The sequence below is a fragment of the Portunus trituberculatus genome, chromosome 48 (genome assembly GCF_017591435.1).
Source record: "Portunus trituberculatus isolate SZX2019 chromosome 48, ASM1759143v1, whole genome shotgun sequence".
In the NCBI taxonomy this organism is placed as follows: domain Eukaryota; kingdom Metazoa; phylum Arthropoda; class Malacostraca; order Decapoda; family Portunidae; genus Portunus; species Portunus trituberculatus.
The window spans coordinates 22,501,659-22,517,418 of NC_059302.1; the positions used below are offsets into that span (position 1 = coordinate 22,501,659).

A 15,760-nucleotide genomic window follows, 5' to 3' on the forward strand; every position below is an offset into this window, starting at 1 on the left:
ACACATGAATAAAATAACCGTGATCTGCAAACACACACGCGCACACACACACACACACACACACACGTTACTCAAGCGCCATCATAACATCAAATAGAAGACACCCCATTCCCACCAAAAACACACACACACACACACACACACACACACACACACACACACACAGAAATTGATATACCTAAAGAGCAATATCAGCAACAAACACCGAGGCAGAGCACCACCGATCAGCAGTACCAGCAGCAAGAACAATCCCAAACACCCTGCGCCTCCATTCTGCGATCCCTTAATTGGGAGTGAAAACAACAGCGGCGGCAGTGTAATCCCAATGGTTAGGCAACGCGATTGGCTGAGTTTGTTAGTGCAGCAGCGGTGGCAGGGGAGAAAACTGTTATCACGAGGTAACATCTGTCGCGAAGCTGAGCGTGTTATCACCGTGGGCAAAAGTTACAATTTGTGGTGGGAGGGTGTGGGATAGAGAAGAGAGAGAGAGAGAGAGAGAGAGAGAGAGAGAGAGAGAGAGAGAGAGAGAGAGAGAGAGAGAGACACTTGCCAAATTTGCGTTAATAGCGAGTTTCCGTTCCTTCTCTTCCCTCACTGATGGGAGTGACGAGGGAGGAACGAGGGGAGGAGAGGGGAGAAAGAGAGAGAGGGAAAATGTGCATGGGGCATGATAATGAGAGTGAGAGAGAGAGAGAGAGAGAGAGAGAGAGAGAGAGAGAGAGAGAGAGAGAGAGAGAGAGAGAGAGAGAGGTATGGGGTGGCATATGTAGGAGTGTGTATCAGATGTATGAAGGATGTGAAGGGAGGAGGCAGGTATTGGGCATGAGGATGATGAGGGCAACCAACGGTGGACGGAGAGAGAGAGAGAGAGAGAGAGAGAGAGAGAGAGAGAGAGAGAGAGAGAGAGAGAGAGAGAGAGAGAGAGAAAGCCGAGGGGTAGGAGGGAGAGGGGGGGAGGAAGCCAGCTGCCCCTCGTGTGATGTGTTCGTTACACGTCTCACCCTCTTCATTCTACCATCTCAAAGGATATTGCAACATGTTCCCCACATCTGCCAAGGGAAAATGAGTTCACAGGATAATTCGTGTTTACCGTTCGCCATCCACTTACCCCGTCATTCTCCTGGCGGCGGCACGACTCCATTGCAGGAAGTTGTGGTCGTCTTCCTGCTGCCTGGTGGGCTTGTGGGCGTGGCCGTCACGGGTCACCAGCGAGGGACAAGGTCAGGTCAGGTCAAAGCTGTACTATACGAGCCCGTGGGAACCTGGCCAAGATGGGACACACGAGGCCAGATGTGCGACAGCCCAGCCACCGGTATTGACGCGGCCGCCGACGTCACCCGCCCGTCCGCCGCCCGCCAGCTGCATTCCCAGGTTCCTGCCGATGCCGTGCCGCGCGCCCTCACGCCACCATTCCTGCTCGCCACCTTTGTAATTGCTTAGAGCAACGTGCATGTGCTTGGGTAACCTTGAGACGTCAAACATCTGATTTATCAGCAGAAACAATAACGACGAGGCCACGCACAATTAATGTGATGTAAACTGGTCTTGGCAACCGGACGACACCCGGCTGGGCCGCTTCCGACTGGCTGTGGGGCGGCCGGTGGGAGGAGCCTCGCTGCCTCGGCCCATAAATACCGGAGCATCCGACGAGTCGACACAATTTTCCCTACACTCTGTGAGAGGACAGAACCCTCTGATTTCCTTGTTGTGTTACTCAAGCCGAGTGAATGAAGATGCGGGCTCAGCGCTGTGTATCCCCCGTTCAGGCCGTCATGGGGGTGATGGACGGCAAAGTGCACAAGGCGCCACCCAAGACCGAGGGCGCCGAGGTGCTCATGTATATGGAGCGGCTGCAACATCTGGTGCCATTCTGCCCCAAAGATCGACCTGTCACCAAGCTGGAGCTGATTCAGTCTGTCATCGACTACATCTACGATTTGGAGGACGCCCTCAGCTCCTGTGGGGAGGACTCGTCCTCCGAGGAGGAGATGGAGTGTGTGGAGAGTTCCTGAGAAGGGACGTGGAGTTCGTCGCCTAAGGTCGCCATGGGTCGAAAGGCGACGACGACGCGTCCAGAGACAGTCAGGGCGCCAGGGTAGTGAGGAACTGCTGACGGAGGGATGTGACCAAGACGCTGACATGAGGCGTTACCTCTAGAGCGTCCCCTGATAGGTGACCTGACCCCGCTCACCTCCCATCACTGCCCCACACCGTCCACAACTCCCACCAGCCCTATAGGTAAGTCTGACCTAACCCCGTCACACGACTCTTGTTGTGATCCTGTCACTGACCATGTAATATTCAGCGGAACTTTCAAAATTCCATATTTCATCCCTTCATCAACCACAACACAATAATCATCTACTTGCAAAAGCCAAAAGTATTCATGTTCTTTTCCTATCTTCCTCAGGCAGCGTGAGCATGAAGCTTCAACGCAGAGGACCAGCTGGCATACAGAAGTTCGGTTATGGCTCCTCGTGTTTCGTGTTAGTTCACAACTCTACGGCCGACCCGCGCCATTTCTGGCTCGTGGTGGACGCGTAGCCACGTGTTCTTAGGATCGCGGCCCTGGCAGCACGGACACATCAGCCTCGGGGCATCAGGGAGCTACAGCCTTGGGTGTGGGCATCGTTGGGGAGGGGCGGGGCGCAGCGTCCCCTGCAGTTCTCCGCCACCGTAGCACCGCCCTTTGCAGTCTCGTGACTTCGAGACTTATGTTTTTACACATAAAGTATACGTGTTTTCTATGAAAATAAATATCTTTTGCATATGTATCTCTTTTATTGATCCGATATTTGAATGACTGGTCCCAGAACGTAATGAAAAGAAAGATTGTAACTCAGAGGGAGTCGTGGCAAGATACGATGTGTGTTGCGGCTTGCAGCACGCCTTAAAGTCATCAGAAGTCACACCACATGACAGCTCATGGCCGGCCACGCTGCCGCACACCTGCCAGTCTGTGAGCCTGGCTGTCCTGGCGGCGCACCCTGGGGCACTCTTGCAGGTGTGTTGTTGCCTCAGGATCCGTCTGTCGCAGGGGAGGATTCGAGAGGAAGATCACCTGACACCTGAGTTCTCGCTGGCCAGGTGTTAATTAGCATAATGAGACAATGCCTCCGGGGAAAGCTATGAATGAATAATGGAAAGTCAAACGCAGCTGGGGCACAGCTATGCTTATTCGGCCTCCAAATATATAAATATGCATGGGGCGGGGAGGCCATGCGCTGGAGGGACGTGACGCATCACAGGTGTGTGGGTAGAGGAGGTGATTTCTCTCTCTCTCTCTCTCTCTCTCTCTCTCTCTCTCTCTCTCTCTCTCTCTCTCTCTCTCTCTCTCTCTCTCCCTGAGTACGTTCCGGGTCCTGCATCAAGCCGTCAAGTTATGTCGAATTAGAGATGATACAAGCTCTTATCATATCGCCATCACCGGACGTCTCATTAAGTGTAGACGTCCTCGCCTCGCTATCTGATACAACATATTCCTAACGTCCCTAATTAAGCTTCATCACTTGCACCTCACACCGCGTTACCTCCACTGATTGCACTTATCTCTGTATACCTGTCGTGGGTGAACCAACGTGTCCTCATTAACGGCAGGAAGATGTCTCGACGTGCTTACCTTGTTCACCAGTCTTTTGGCAGAGGACTGGCGGCCGCTCTCATGGTGCATCTCAGTGTCTCGTAAATATTGATCCATTTCACAACAAAGGTAAACGTAACTGGGATCCTTCAACGTAAGACTAAACTTCCTGTCTTCTTTTCTCCGCGCCGCACCACATTCCTTCTTGCTCCATCACCGCCACCATAACCGCTGTGAGGTAGTGGCTATAATAGGGATGGAGTGGGTGGAAGTGGACTGCCCTCATCCCCTTCTCCTTTCAGCTTGCCCCGCCTATACATCACGAGGTTCCACTCACCCCCCCTTAGCCCACACTATCATCCTAACCTTCCAACCACTTTACCGCCGAGGCCCAACTGCTGAGCACTAACGTTGTTACAAGATCAGTCTGCCTGAGAAATCGCTTCCCACACAGATCGCCACCTGTGAACAATACAAGGGCAGTGTTATTACCTGAAGCCTGCTGCGTTGGAAGGGACTTGGGACTGCGAGGTAATGCGCATGAGGGGTCAGGGGTAACTTTTCCGAACCGCAGCAATGTCCTCATTTTTGCCGGGCATCGGGGGGTGCCGCGGTAATGATAATGATCACGAGGTCTCGGCCGGTGAGTATCTCATCTCGGCTGGGAAGATCGACACACATCAATGCATCCCTCACGGCCCCTCGCTGCGTCTAATGGTGGGGGAAAGGCCCCACAAATATTATTCTTCAAGCCTGGCCCAGGCCGGTCGTGCCGGGGCAGCGAGGCTCTCCCTGATGGACGACTTTGGTCCCTGTGGTTTCCGGCAGCACCTCGGAGCAGCACCGCGTTATTTACAACCTGACCTGCAGTACCTCCTCCAGGTGTCACAGCCAGCCGGCTCCCACATGTTCTCTGAGATTCTTTTCATTACTTGAAAGCTTTCCAGGAGCTCCATAGAGAGCAGGACTGAGAAAAACTGCACTCGAAGGTGACGCTCTGGCCGTGTATGCACGCGCACCATCGGTCTTCCTCGCTAGCAGAGGGGACCCCTTGGCGCCCCCTGAGGAATGCGGGCCGCCTCAAGGGGTCCCGGTTCGTCTCCATGACCCCCTCCCAGCAAATAGCTAGGGGCGCTTCAAGACCCACCAGGTGCCGGGAGTCTCGACCAGGTGGCCCGAGAGCGGGGTCGCCGGCAGCTGGGTGCGGCCCTTCTCCCTCGCGCGGCATTGTGGCGGTTTTGTGCAGCCTGGGAACCTGGGCCACTGCTTGAAGGAAGGCGGCTGGTCAGGCATAAAAGGTCTGCTAAGGCACCACAATCCTGGGTGGTAGCCAAAGACACCTTCTAGATGTCTTCTAACCACCCCCATGTCTACTAAGGATCGCCAAAACAGTCTATCCCATGCCCCTCATCCACCCCCCCTCCTCTTGGCAGCTCATGTGCCTCCTCAAAGGTGGGGTCTGTTCGCGAGCCCAGTGACGGAACACACCTGGGCGGCCTACACCCAACAGAGGCAGAGAATGGTAGTCTTCAGATGGTGGCTGGTTGGGCAGGGGAAGGGGACAGAGGGAGGAGAGGGGAGGGCATAAGAACAAGATGCGGTGAAGAAGGGGAGGGAAGAAGGAAAGAGAGAAGGGCCGGCTGACTGGTTGAGTATCTTAGATCTTATGTTTGTTGTCCTATTTCATCACCGCCAATACCGGGCGTCCTGAAAGAGAGAGAGAGAGAGAGAGAGAGAGAGAGAGAGAGAGAGAGAGAGAGAAACTTTAAGGACAACCACTCAACAAAGGACCTGTGAGGCAGTAGAGACTCTAAGACCTTCTTCAAAACACCACATGGGCAAGAACACACACACACACACACACACACACAGTCTCTCTCTCTCTCTCTCTCTCTCTCTCTCTCTCTCTCTCTCTCTCTCTCTCTCTCTCTCTCTCTCTCTCTCTCTCTGTCTGCCAAATCCCATTCCTTCCCTTTCGGCATGAAATAGACTCGGAAAAAAAGGAGGGGCCCGAAGAATCACATACATACCGTGCCAGTCATAGCGGGAACAAACACAAACACGGCCATTTATACCATGAAAAATGAAGGAGAATTATAATCAGCCCAGGTAAGGAAGGTATGCCAGGTAACCCACGTGGGAGAGGAAGGACAGGGAGAGGGACTGGCGGAAAGGGACACAAGTAAGAGGGTTATTTATCTGCGGCAATTAGCGGATTAATGAACGGTGAATCGCTCTCTCAGGCTGGAAAGAGGAAGGAAATATGGATCAGTGATTTCTCTGGTGGTGGTGGTGGTGGTGGTGGGAAGGTTTTCACTGGTGTTTCGTTGGTGTTTTTCTTTCTCTTTCTGTTGTGAATCTGTCTTGGTGTTCTGTGGGTCGTTTTTTTTTTTTTTTGTCTACTGTCTTGTGTTTTGTCAGTGTTTTCTTTTTTTGTAAACTTTGTGGCGCTTTGATTAATTCGTGAGTCTACATGTTGCGTGAGTCTTGCCGTTCCGTGAGTCTTTCTTTCGTGAGTTTTGCTGTTCTGTGAGTTTTTCCTTCGTGAGTGTTGCTATTCTGTAAGTCTTTCTTTCGTGAGTTTTGCTGTTTCGTGAGTCTTTTATTCGTGAATCTTCCTATTCCATGAGTCTTGCTGTTCCGTGAGTCTTTCATTAGTGAGTCTTGCTGTTTCGTGAGTCTTGTTATTCCGAGAATCTTGCTGTTTCGTGAGTCTTTCATTAGTGAGTCTTGCTGTTTCGTGAGTCTTGCTATTCCGTGAGTCTTGCTGTTTCGTGAGTCTTGCTATTCCGTGAGTCTTGCTGTTTCGTGAGTCTTGCTATTCCGTGAGTCTTGCTGTTCCGTGAGTCTTGTTATTCCGTGTTTCTTGCCGTTCCGTGAGTCTTACTGTTCCGTGAGTCTTGCTGTTCCGTGAGTCTTGCTGTTCCATGAGTCTTGCCGTTCCGTGAGTCTTGCTGTTCCTTCCATGAGTCTTGCTGTTCCATGAGTCTTGCTGTTCCATGAGTCTTGCTATTCCGTGAGTCTTGCTGTTCCGTGAGTCTTGCTATTCCGTGAGTCTTGCTGTTCCATGATTCTTGTCGTTCCGTGAGTCTTGCTGTTCCGTGAGTCTTGCCGTTCCGTGAGTCTTGCTTTCCGTGAGTCTTGCTTTCCGTGAGTCTTGCTTTCCGTGAGTCTTGCGGTTAATGAAGATACAAACTTATTATTTCTTCTTTGTAACTTGGTAAGATACTGAATAAGATTGTATGATTTCCCTGTATATTTCACTTTCTTCCTCCTTTTTTACATTATTTCTTTCTTCTTACCCGGAAATAATCTCTCTCTCTCTCTCTCTCTCTCTCTCTCTCTCTCTCTCTCTCTCTCTCTTCAGTTGTTTATCTAATACTTATAATTTCTCCTTAAAAAGTTCAGCGTGCGTACCACAATTTCTCGCTTTATTAGGTTAACGTTCTTATGAAGAAGGTGTGATGTTCTTGACTTTCTCTTCTTTTTCTTTTTCTTCTTCTTTCTCTCCCTTTTCTTATTTTTTTTCTTCTTCTTTTCTTCCACTTTTCTTCTTCCTTTTTTTTCTTGTTCTTTTTGTTCTTGTTCTTGTTCTTGTTCTTGTTCTTGCTCTTCTTCCACTTTCTTTTTCTTCTTCTTCTTTTTCTTCTTCTTCGAGTCAAGCTAGTCAGTCAGTCATTTCACCCACTGTGCTCTTCAAGGCTGCCCGGACAACACGCGCTCATATCACTACAGAGGCACGAAAGTTCTGGGAGAGCAGGCGAAGAAAGCACACACGAGAGAGAGAAGAGAGAGAGAGAGAGAGAGAAAAAAAAAGTCTCAAATATACAGGTTTTACACAACTATCTTCCAGTGATCTAGCACCTCACTCTATCAAATACTTCGAAATCATCACCTGTTCAGCTGTTAACCTGCCAATTTGCTCTCAGAAACACTCATTGGTTTACGTCCTGGCTTTGGTTCTCAGTTCTCCGGGTGGGCCAGTGAAAAGAAACCAAGGATCGTCTTCCTAGTCGTTTCTGGGTCTCATCTCGCCACCTTTCAACGGTCAATACGAGTAGCGAAAGTTATTGCGGTGTTCAAGAGTGTTTTCACGATTCTAGTGATGGTTTAATGGGGATGCTGCGTCATGAATGGACAAAATAGTAATAGGAACTCGACATAATCTCAACAGTCTTGTAAAAAAAATGGCACAAGGGTTTAAGAATATGAGTCCAGGATGAAGAGAGATAGAGAGAGGTTTACGATGTGTTGTATAGACCGTAGGAGATAAACACATAAATCAACAAATACGAGAGAAACCAAGGCGGAGAAATGATTGCAGTATTAGACTATAAACAAACCAATACATAAATCACAAAAATACGAGACAAATCAAGATGGGAAAGAAAAATAATATTATGGCAAACGGAGTGCAGGCAAATGGACGCATAGATCATTGAGTAATGGCTAGTGACTCCTTAATAAACGCCAACACGACAAAGAGAGGCGGAGGAAAGTGACCGCGCCATGACCCGACTTTGGCAAAACCGTTTTCTCTGACGCCACTGCGACCAACACCGCATTTTTCAACACGACACTTTAGCGGCCCCTGTCCTCCCATTTACCTGGCGAGCTAAGCGACAGCCGGCCCCGCTCAGGTAAGCTGCCTCTTACCCCGCCATTAGCACACCTTCGCCTCGACAGGTTTGGGAAAGAGGAGAGAGAAGGTGAGAGGGAGAGTGTGAGAGTGTGAGATGGCGATCAAGATGAACGGAAGATTACGATTTAGATAGCAGACTTTATCGTCCCTGCCAAAGGTGCTATTGAGGCGACGATGCTATCACAGGAGGCGAAGGGATTACTGTTGCCTTTTTTCTCGCACCTCTTCTCTCCTGCTATTCCTTTTTTTTTTTTTTTTTCTAACAGCGATATATATTTATTACTTGGTATCTTCTTAACGGTTTCACGAACACCCTTAACGGATCTCGCGCAGGTGTTACAGGAGGACAAGTTGTATTTACTGTAAGATGTATAGGATATTGTTGGTTACTTTCTATAATGTGTTATATTTAGCCTGAGTACATACATCTCTCTACCCTCTCTCTCTCTCTCTCTCTCTCTCTCTCTCTCTCTCTCTCTCTCTGTGTGTGTGTGCCGGAGGATATATAGGTAAGATGTATAGGATATTGTTGGTTACTTTCTATAATGTGTAATATTTAACCTGAATGCATCTCGTTACTCTCTACTATCTACTCTCTCTCTCTCTCTCTCTCTCTCTCTCTCTCTCTCTCTCTCTCTAAGTGCCCTTCCATTGTTCAGTCGGCGGCCGGACTTCGTGAATGCGCCGTCGATATAAATTTTCGAGTCAGCTGGCGGCTCTGTAATTGGCTAACGAGTGGCACACAACACAGACAGGGTACGGTTGTGAGTGAATCAATTTGTGCGAGGCGATGAAAACACACTCCTCGGCATTGTGGTCCTGAATGGCGCCTCTTAATGACGTGTATCCTCAATGCCTTGCTTCTCTCCAGACTAATCTTTTTTTTCTTCTTCTTCTTGTTGTTGTCTGAGATGAATTCGTGTTAAAAGATATACGACGTGGCATCTTCTCCACATGCGGCGATATTAAATTTGGCTGCACCGGAGTTATAAGGTTATGTGTGTGTGTGTGTGTGTGTTCTAGGTTGTAGGCGGTCTGATGTCATGTTTTTTTTTTTCTTTTAATGCCAATGTTATGGAGATACAGACACGGCATCTCCAGAATTTAATTAACTTGCTGCAACCTACTTGTCTGTCGCTGTGTTCCTGTTTATTTACGTACGCGGGGTGAGGACGAAGGTTGGCTTTATGAGGCGGACTCTTTTTCAGGCGTTTATGTGACGACATGGCATCTTCTGAATTAAATCAAGGTTTGTGTCCTTAGACGCTTCCTTCTCTCGTTTCTCTCATCAAGACTGTTTTCAAAAGCTAAAAATATGACTCCTATTGATAGAATCCTTATTAAATTATCACATGAATCACGCAGATATCTTGTAAGACCCAATAACTTCAATTGGAGCATGTTAAAAGTATTAGTTGAACTCTCATGAATGTTTGTCTTACTGGCGATGTAGAATTCTGGTTCGACTTAACGAGGAACACAATAATAGCTATAAACCCGGAGAACTTCCACTACACATCAAAATCAAAGAGAATCAAGGAAAAGAAAGAGTCGAAACATTTGAGAAACGGTCCAAAACTTGAGGTGTTGTGGTTGCAAAGGTTGTGTCAGTGTTTACATGCGTGGCAGGCCGTGGGGCGTAGCTTAGGCTGGTGTGGTGTGGCAGATAACCGCCGGCGCCGAGTTAGTGGCATAGATATCGCAGTCTGAAGCCACCAAAGCACGAGTCGTTGTTAATGTAACCTTGGCATAAATCCCTGTCAGCTGCACTTGCTGTAATATAACCACTTGGCTGTTTTCTCTTGTGGCGTCCCTCGGGGTGGCCAGCTGCCGTCACGTGTGTTGTGGTCACTACCTAACCGGCTCCTGGCTTCATGGGGAAGGGCTGCCGCCTTGGGGACGGTGACGCGCATGACCAGAATGACGGCGAAGAGAATGAGGATGATGATGAAGGGTAAAATTGAAAGGAGATATCTGTAAAGGCCATTTTGCTTGCTTCAAGGCGTTATGAATTTAAACGACAATAGAAAATATTCAGAAAGAGGGTGATAATAAGAGAAGAAACGAGTAAAATATTTTTATAAATGTACTTTTACTTGCTGAAAATTACTGAATCTAAATCAATAATGAAAAGAAGAACTAGAAGGCTATGAAAACAATATTAGTAAGAACATAATGAGGCTAAAAAAACAACAAAAGAATAACTAATGAAAACGATAAACTCTTTTCTTCGAATGGGACGAAAAAAAGAAGAAAAATAAAAGCTAACAATAAACCATCAACAGAAAAAAACAAGAAAACAAAATGATAAATATACAATATACCACAGACTCCATAAAATACGGCACGCGAAATGAAAAACCAAAAAAAAAAAAAAACATTTCATAAAAAAACAGAAAAAACAAAACGAAAACCAACCACCGGAAATACCTGTAGTGAAAAATCAAAACCAAAATATGATTAGCAAAAAGACAAAAAAATCGAGAAAAAAAATAATTACCTATTTGAGAGAGAGAGAGAGAGAGAGAGAGAGAGAGAGAGAGAGAGAGAGAGAGAGAGAGAGAGAGAGAGAGAGAGAGAGAGAGAGAGAGAGAGAGAGAGAGAGAGAGATAGAAGGATGAAAGATAAAAGGGACGAATAAAGAGAAAAGGAAACGAATAAGAGAACGAAACTAACAAGAAAGGAAGATGAAGATATTGAGAAAGAGAAGGGAGAGAAGAGAGAGAGAGAGAGAGAGAGAGAGAGAGAGAGAGAGAGAGAGAGAGAGAGAGAGAGAGAGAGAGAGAGAGAGAGAGAGAGAGAGAGAGAGAGAGAGAGAGAGAGAGAGAGAGTAGCGTTTATTTATGCCCTCCGGAGGCCTCCCTTACCTGCCCTTAATTAACACTCGAATGGTGATCCTTGGGCCACAAAAAAGCCTCTGAAAGAACGAGACATCAATCCAGCCATTAATAACAAAGCTCGAGGCACCAAGACCAATCCCGGCATGTCTCTCTCTCTCTCTCTCTCTCTCTCTCTCTCTCTCTCTCGTCTTCTTTGCCTATTTTTCTTTTCTTCTTACATGTATTTTTACTCCTACATAGAAGTATTTTGTTTTGTTTTATCTATCTTTTCCCATCATCTCTTCTTCTTAGTCAAATAGTTTTTTCTTCCTCCTCGCCTTCGTATATGTTTCCTTGTTCGTCTTTGCCTTATATCTTATCCTACTGTGTTCTTGTCTGCTCTTCCTCTTGCATTTTTTACTCCTCCTCACATAGAAGTATTTTGTTTTGTTTTATGAACCTTTTCCTGTCATTTCTTCTTTCTTAGTCAAATATTTCGTTTTCCTCCTTGTCTTCTTTGTTTATACTTCTTTGTTCGTATTTTCCTAATATCTTATCTTACTGTTTTCTCGTCTGTTGTTCCTCTGGCATTTCTCACTCCACGTCCTTCTCATCGTTTCAAACACTTGCATTTTTTCTCCCAAGTGAGTTTTCTATATTCGTAAATGCATTTTGATTATCTATTTTTCCTTCTTCACTCAAAGTCTTCAGTGTGTTTATCAGTCTCCTTCACCTCCTCTCCTCAGTACTCTATGTTATGTGCTTATAAGTATTTTCTTTTCCTTCTTTTTTTTATCCTTCCTTCTTATCCTCCTTACCCTCATTATCTTCCAATCACATCTCCTGTATTCTTTGTCGTTCCTTCCGCAGTACATTTCTATACATTTCCAATTCCTTCCTGCCTTCTTTCCTTTCCTTCCTTTCCGCAGACTCCTCAACATTCCCACCACGCATCCCTCCTGTCCTCCCTCACCCCCCTTGCCCACTACCTGGCTGGCCCTCAACGCCCCGGGCAAACAGCTTTGTGGAGGACAATATCTATTTGCCCTCTGGTCGGTCGGGTCTCAGCCTCCGTCTTTCGTGCCTCTGTGGGAACGACCGGTTACCTGGGACGTGTACTCTTGGACAGAAGTCGATCAGCATGTCATTCTTATTTTCCACTGTGTTTACTGTTTTTATGTGAGAGGGGAAAGCTGGCCAAGGGAAATATAAAACGAAAAAAAAAAGGCTCACTTAGTTGCCAGTCCTCTAACAGGTCCGAGAGAGTTAGCCATCCCACCCCCTCAGAAAAGGGATAAATGTCTTGAAACCTCCCTCTTAAATGAAGTCAAGTCATAAAAAGTTGGAAGTACAGAAGCAGGTAGGGCATTCTAAAGATTACCATATCGCAGTTTTCATATCCCAAGAATCTGTCAGGTTTTGTAATGTTGTCAGCAGGTTTGGCAACTGAAAACACTGAAAAAACTCATCAAATAATAAAATAAATCAATGCAGAATGTCACTTTCCACGGTAAGCGTTAGGGAGAAATTGTCTAAAAGTGAAAGAGTTAACGGTGTCATGCCGAGGCCGTGACGCGTGACGTGACGGAGAGTTGTGCTGCTGTGCCAGGGCCGCCCAGGCGCTGGAGACACTGAGGCGGGAGAGCGGAGCGAGGTGACCGAACACATAAATAAACATAAGTAATTGCTTCATTCGCCCCTCGGACATGTTATCAGTGGAGGAAGTTTGCGTAAGGAGAAGGACGAGGAGGAGGAGTACAGAGAGGAGGATAAGATAAGCCATAACTGGAGCAGATGCAATGATGATAGTGATAACGATGATGGTAGTGACTTGTGAGGAAGTATGTGTGTCATGGAGGAAGATGAGGAAGATGGAAATAGAGGAAGGACAGACACGTGGCGGAAGATTAGCAGATAAGCGGCAACAATGATGAGTGATGACTAAGACTGATATAACGATAACGATAATAACGATAATGACGATAATAACGATGATGAAAATAATAACAGCATCAATAACCAAAGAAACCAACGATAAGAATAATCACACATACACACAAAAAAATGAATAAAACATCAAACGAAGAAAGCAGAATAGTAAAACATAAGAGGAAATGAGAGAGAGAGAGAGAGAGAGAGAGAGAGAGAGAGAGAGAGAGAGAGAGAGAGAGAGAGAGAGAGAAGGGGTGGCAGAAGGGAGAAAGGAGAGGAGGGGCTGCAGGAAAGTGGCTGATTACAGTCTGTACTAATGATAATCCGGCCTGTAGGTGGCGGAGTGCAGGGCATATGGCACACCACACCCCCCTCACCCAACCCACCCAATCCCCAAGCCTCCTATCCCCACCCCTTGCCTCCATCTGGCACTGTTTGGCACATCTGGCTCTTGACGGCGGCGGCGGCGATCGATGGGCGGCGGGGGCGGGGTGTGGTGAAAAGAAGAAAAGTGACACGTTTCAGTTTTCATTCAGTATGGAACTTTTTTCTTCATCAGCTATGTTTTTACCAGTAAGAAAGACGACAACAACAACAACAACAACAACAACAACAGCAAGTACAACAATAACAACAACAAATAATAGACCAAGAAAGTTTTATTTGAGTGCCAGTGCCCCACAGCAAAGTTAAAAGTAATAAGTGAATGTTGAAGGGGTTGTAAGTGTCTTGAAACCTCCTCTCGGTATGTGTATCTTTCATTTCTTCTCTCTTATTTTGTTCCGTTCCTTTCACTTTATCGTTTCCGTGAGGCGATAGATAATATGGCTGTCGTCTTCTCTTGTTCTCTCCTTCCTTCGTTTTCTTTTTCGTTTTTCTTTTATGTGCATTGTAAATAAAACTGTGATATCATTCGCTTTCTTTATTTCCTTCATTTGGTCTTTTTTTTTTTTTTGTATATGGAAAAAGAAGAAAAAAGCACTGGTCGTCCTTTTCTTTTCCTACATTCTTTTTATCTTCTATTCAATGATTTTCACTTCTTTCTCTCTTTTCCTTCTTGTTTTCCTTTTGTGTTCTGTTCCTCCTTATTTTCATTCACATTTGCATTCTTTTCTCCATTATTTTCATCTCCTTGTGCATTTTTTTCCCTTATTTTCATGCCCTTTTCAAGCTAGTTCCTATTTTCCTATTCTTTTTCCCTCATTTTTCCCACCATTCTCTCCGCTGGCTCTGTGTAGCGAATACTCAATTAGCTTAAACTATTCTTTTTCGCATATAACTTCCTCATTGAAATATGCATCCAATTAACTCCTTTACGTCAGTTTTACACACATATATTTTTTCCTCCACTTAAAAACGCAATTCTCCTGTGCTGAATTCATATCATACTTTCCTGCATTAACTCCATCCTCATTTTCCATCACTTCATTTCATACATTTTTTTTTCTCTCTCTCTCTCTCTCCTACACACTGGCGCACTGCTGCACTGTTTTAATTAATCCGTAAATCATTCCAGCAGCACATGTTTCCAAGCTTTCATTTATTGCACGCCACACCTCGCCTCTCCCAGTGCAGTTCTCTTATATTTACGCAATTCACTCGTACATATCACCAGGCATCGGCAGTTGGTGTGTGTATATATCTGACGTGCACCATTTACTTGAGTGAGCGAAGGTGTGGTCTTAAGTGAGTGCAGGCAGGTGTGGTGGAAGGAAGCAGCAGGTGTGTGAGTGACGTGGACAAGCAATGCGTGCTATCAGTAAAACAGCCACAGGTGAGGTTAGAATTTTCAGGTTGGTCTTTCTGTCTGTCTTTTTCTTCCTGTCTGTTTATGTCTCTTTTGTCTGTCTGTCTGTCTGTCTGTCTGTCTGTCTGTCTGTCTGTCTCTCTCTCTCTCTCTCTCTCTCTCTCTCTCTCTCTCTCTCTCTCTCTCTCTCTCTCTCTCTCTCTCTCTCTCTCTCTCTCTCTCTCTCTTTCTTATGAAGATGGTGAAATTTGACAAAATGATCATTATTTCTCGCGACATAGAATAAACAACAACAACAACAACAACAACAACAACTAACTACTACTACTACTACTACTACTACTACTACTACTACTACTACTACTACTACTACTACTACTACTACTACTACTACTACAACTACTACTACTACTTCTACTACCACTACCACTACAACTACCACTATCACTACTACTACTATACTACCACTATTACTATACTATTACTAACTAAACACACACACACACACACACACACACACACACACACACACACCTGTCCCCCTGTGCACATACATTCACCTGTTGCCATTCATCACGCTACAATACACCTACATAAGAGAGGGCACCAAATAACCACACCAAAAACACATAAATCACGAAGAGAATCACACTACCAGGATCGTTTTAACCCTGCCTGCCGGAGCGGGGGTAGAGAGGAGTAAAGGGCAAAGGGGACAGAGGTGAGGGGAAGGTATGAGGGGAGGGAGGTATAGGAAAAGAGGAATATGGATGGGGGAGGTGGTGATGGGAGGGGGAGATGGTTGGAGGTTGAAAAAAAGGAAAGGTAAGGAGGTAAAATGATGGTGGGTTTATTCTCTCTCTCTCTCTCTCTCTCTCTCTCTCTCTCTCTCTCTCTCTCTCTCTCTCTCAACAATGTGCTCTGAGTCGTAACTAAACTGAACACGGAGAGAATGGAAAGTGAATTCACAATACACATCTCTCTCTCTCTCTCTCTCTGTGTGTGTGTGTGTGTGTGTGTGTGTGTGTGTGTGTGTGTGT

General features: G+C 46.2%; 2 protein-coding genes across 4 annotated transcripts in view; one reads left to right on the top strand and one right to left on the bottom strand.

Moving 5' to 3' along the window:
• The window catches only part of LOC123498515 (D-ribitol-5-phosphate cytidylyltransferase-like), an 83,199-nt gene that overhangs the window by 57,104 nt on the left and 10,335 nt on the right, over nucleotides 1-15,760 (bottom strand). For 2 of the 3 annotated variants that reach the window (XM_045245688.1, XM_045245686.1), the window contains exon 1: nucleotides 1,109-1,240. The exons of the other annotated variant lie outside the window; for it this stretch is intronic. In XM_045245688.1, the coding sequence (XP_045101623.1) occupies nucleotides 1,109-1,141 (33 nt within the window). In that variant the 5' untranslated portion in view covers nucleotides 1,142-1,240. Of the gene's footprint in view, nucleotides 1-1,108; nucleotides 1,241-15,760 lie in introns of those variants that run through there. 3 annotated transcript variants of the gene reach the window in all.
• LOC123498516 (protein extra-macrochaetae-like) lies at nucleotides 1,364-2,770 on the top strand. Its single transcript, XM_045245691.1, has 2 exons — nucleotides 1,364-2,238; nucleotides 2,411-2,770. Exon 1 carries the CDS (start codon nucleotides 1,728-1,730, stop codon nucleotides 2,010-2,012), a length of 285 nt encoding a protein of 94 aa, XP_045101626.1. The 5' UTR covers nucleotides 1,364-1,727; the 3' UTR covers nucleotides 2,013-2,238; nucleotides 2,411-2,770.

Bases quoted from the DNA above. Each gene is read 5' to 3' on its own strand.
- LOC123498516 (XM_045245691.1), top strand. From the start codon at position 1,728: ATGAAGATGCGGGCTCAGCGCTGTGTATCCCCCGTTCAGGCCGTCATG.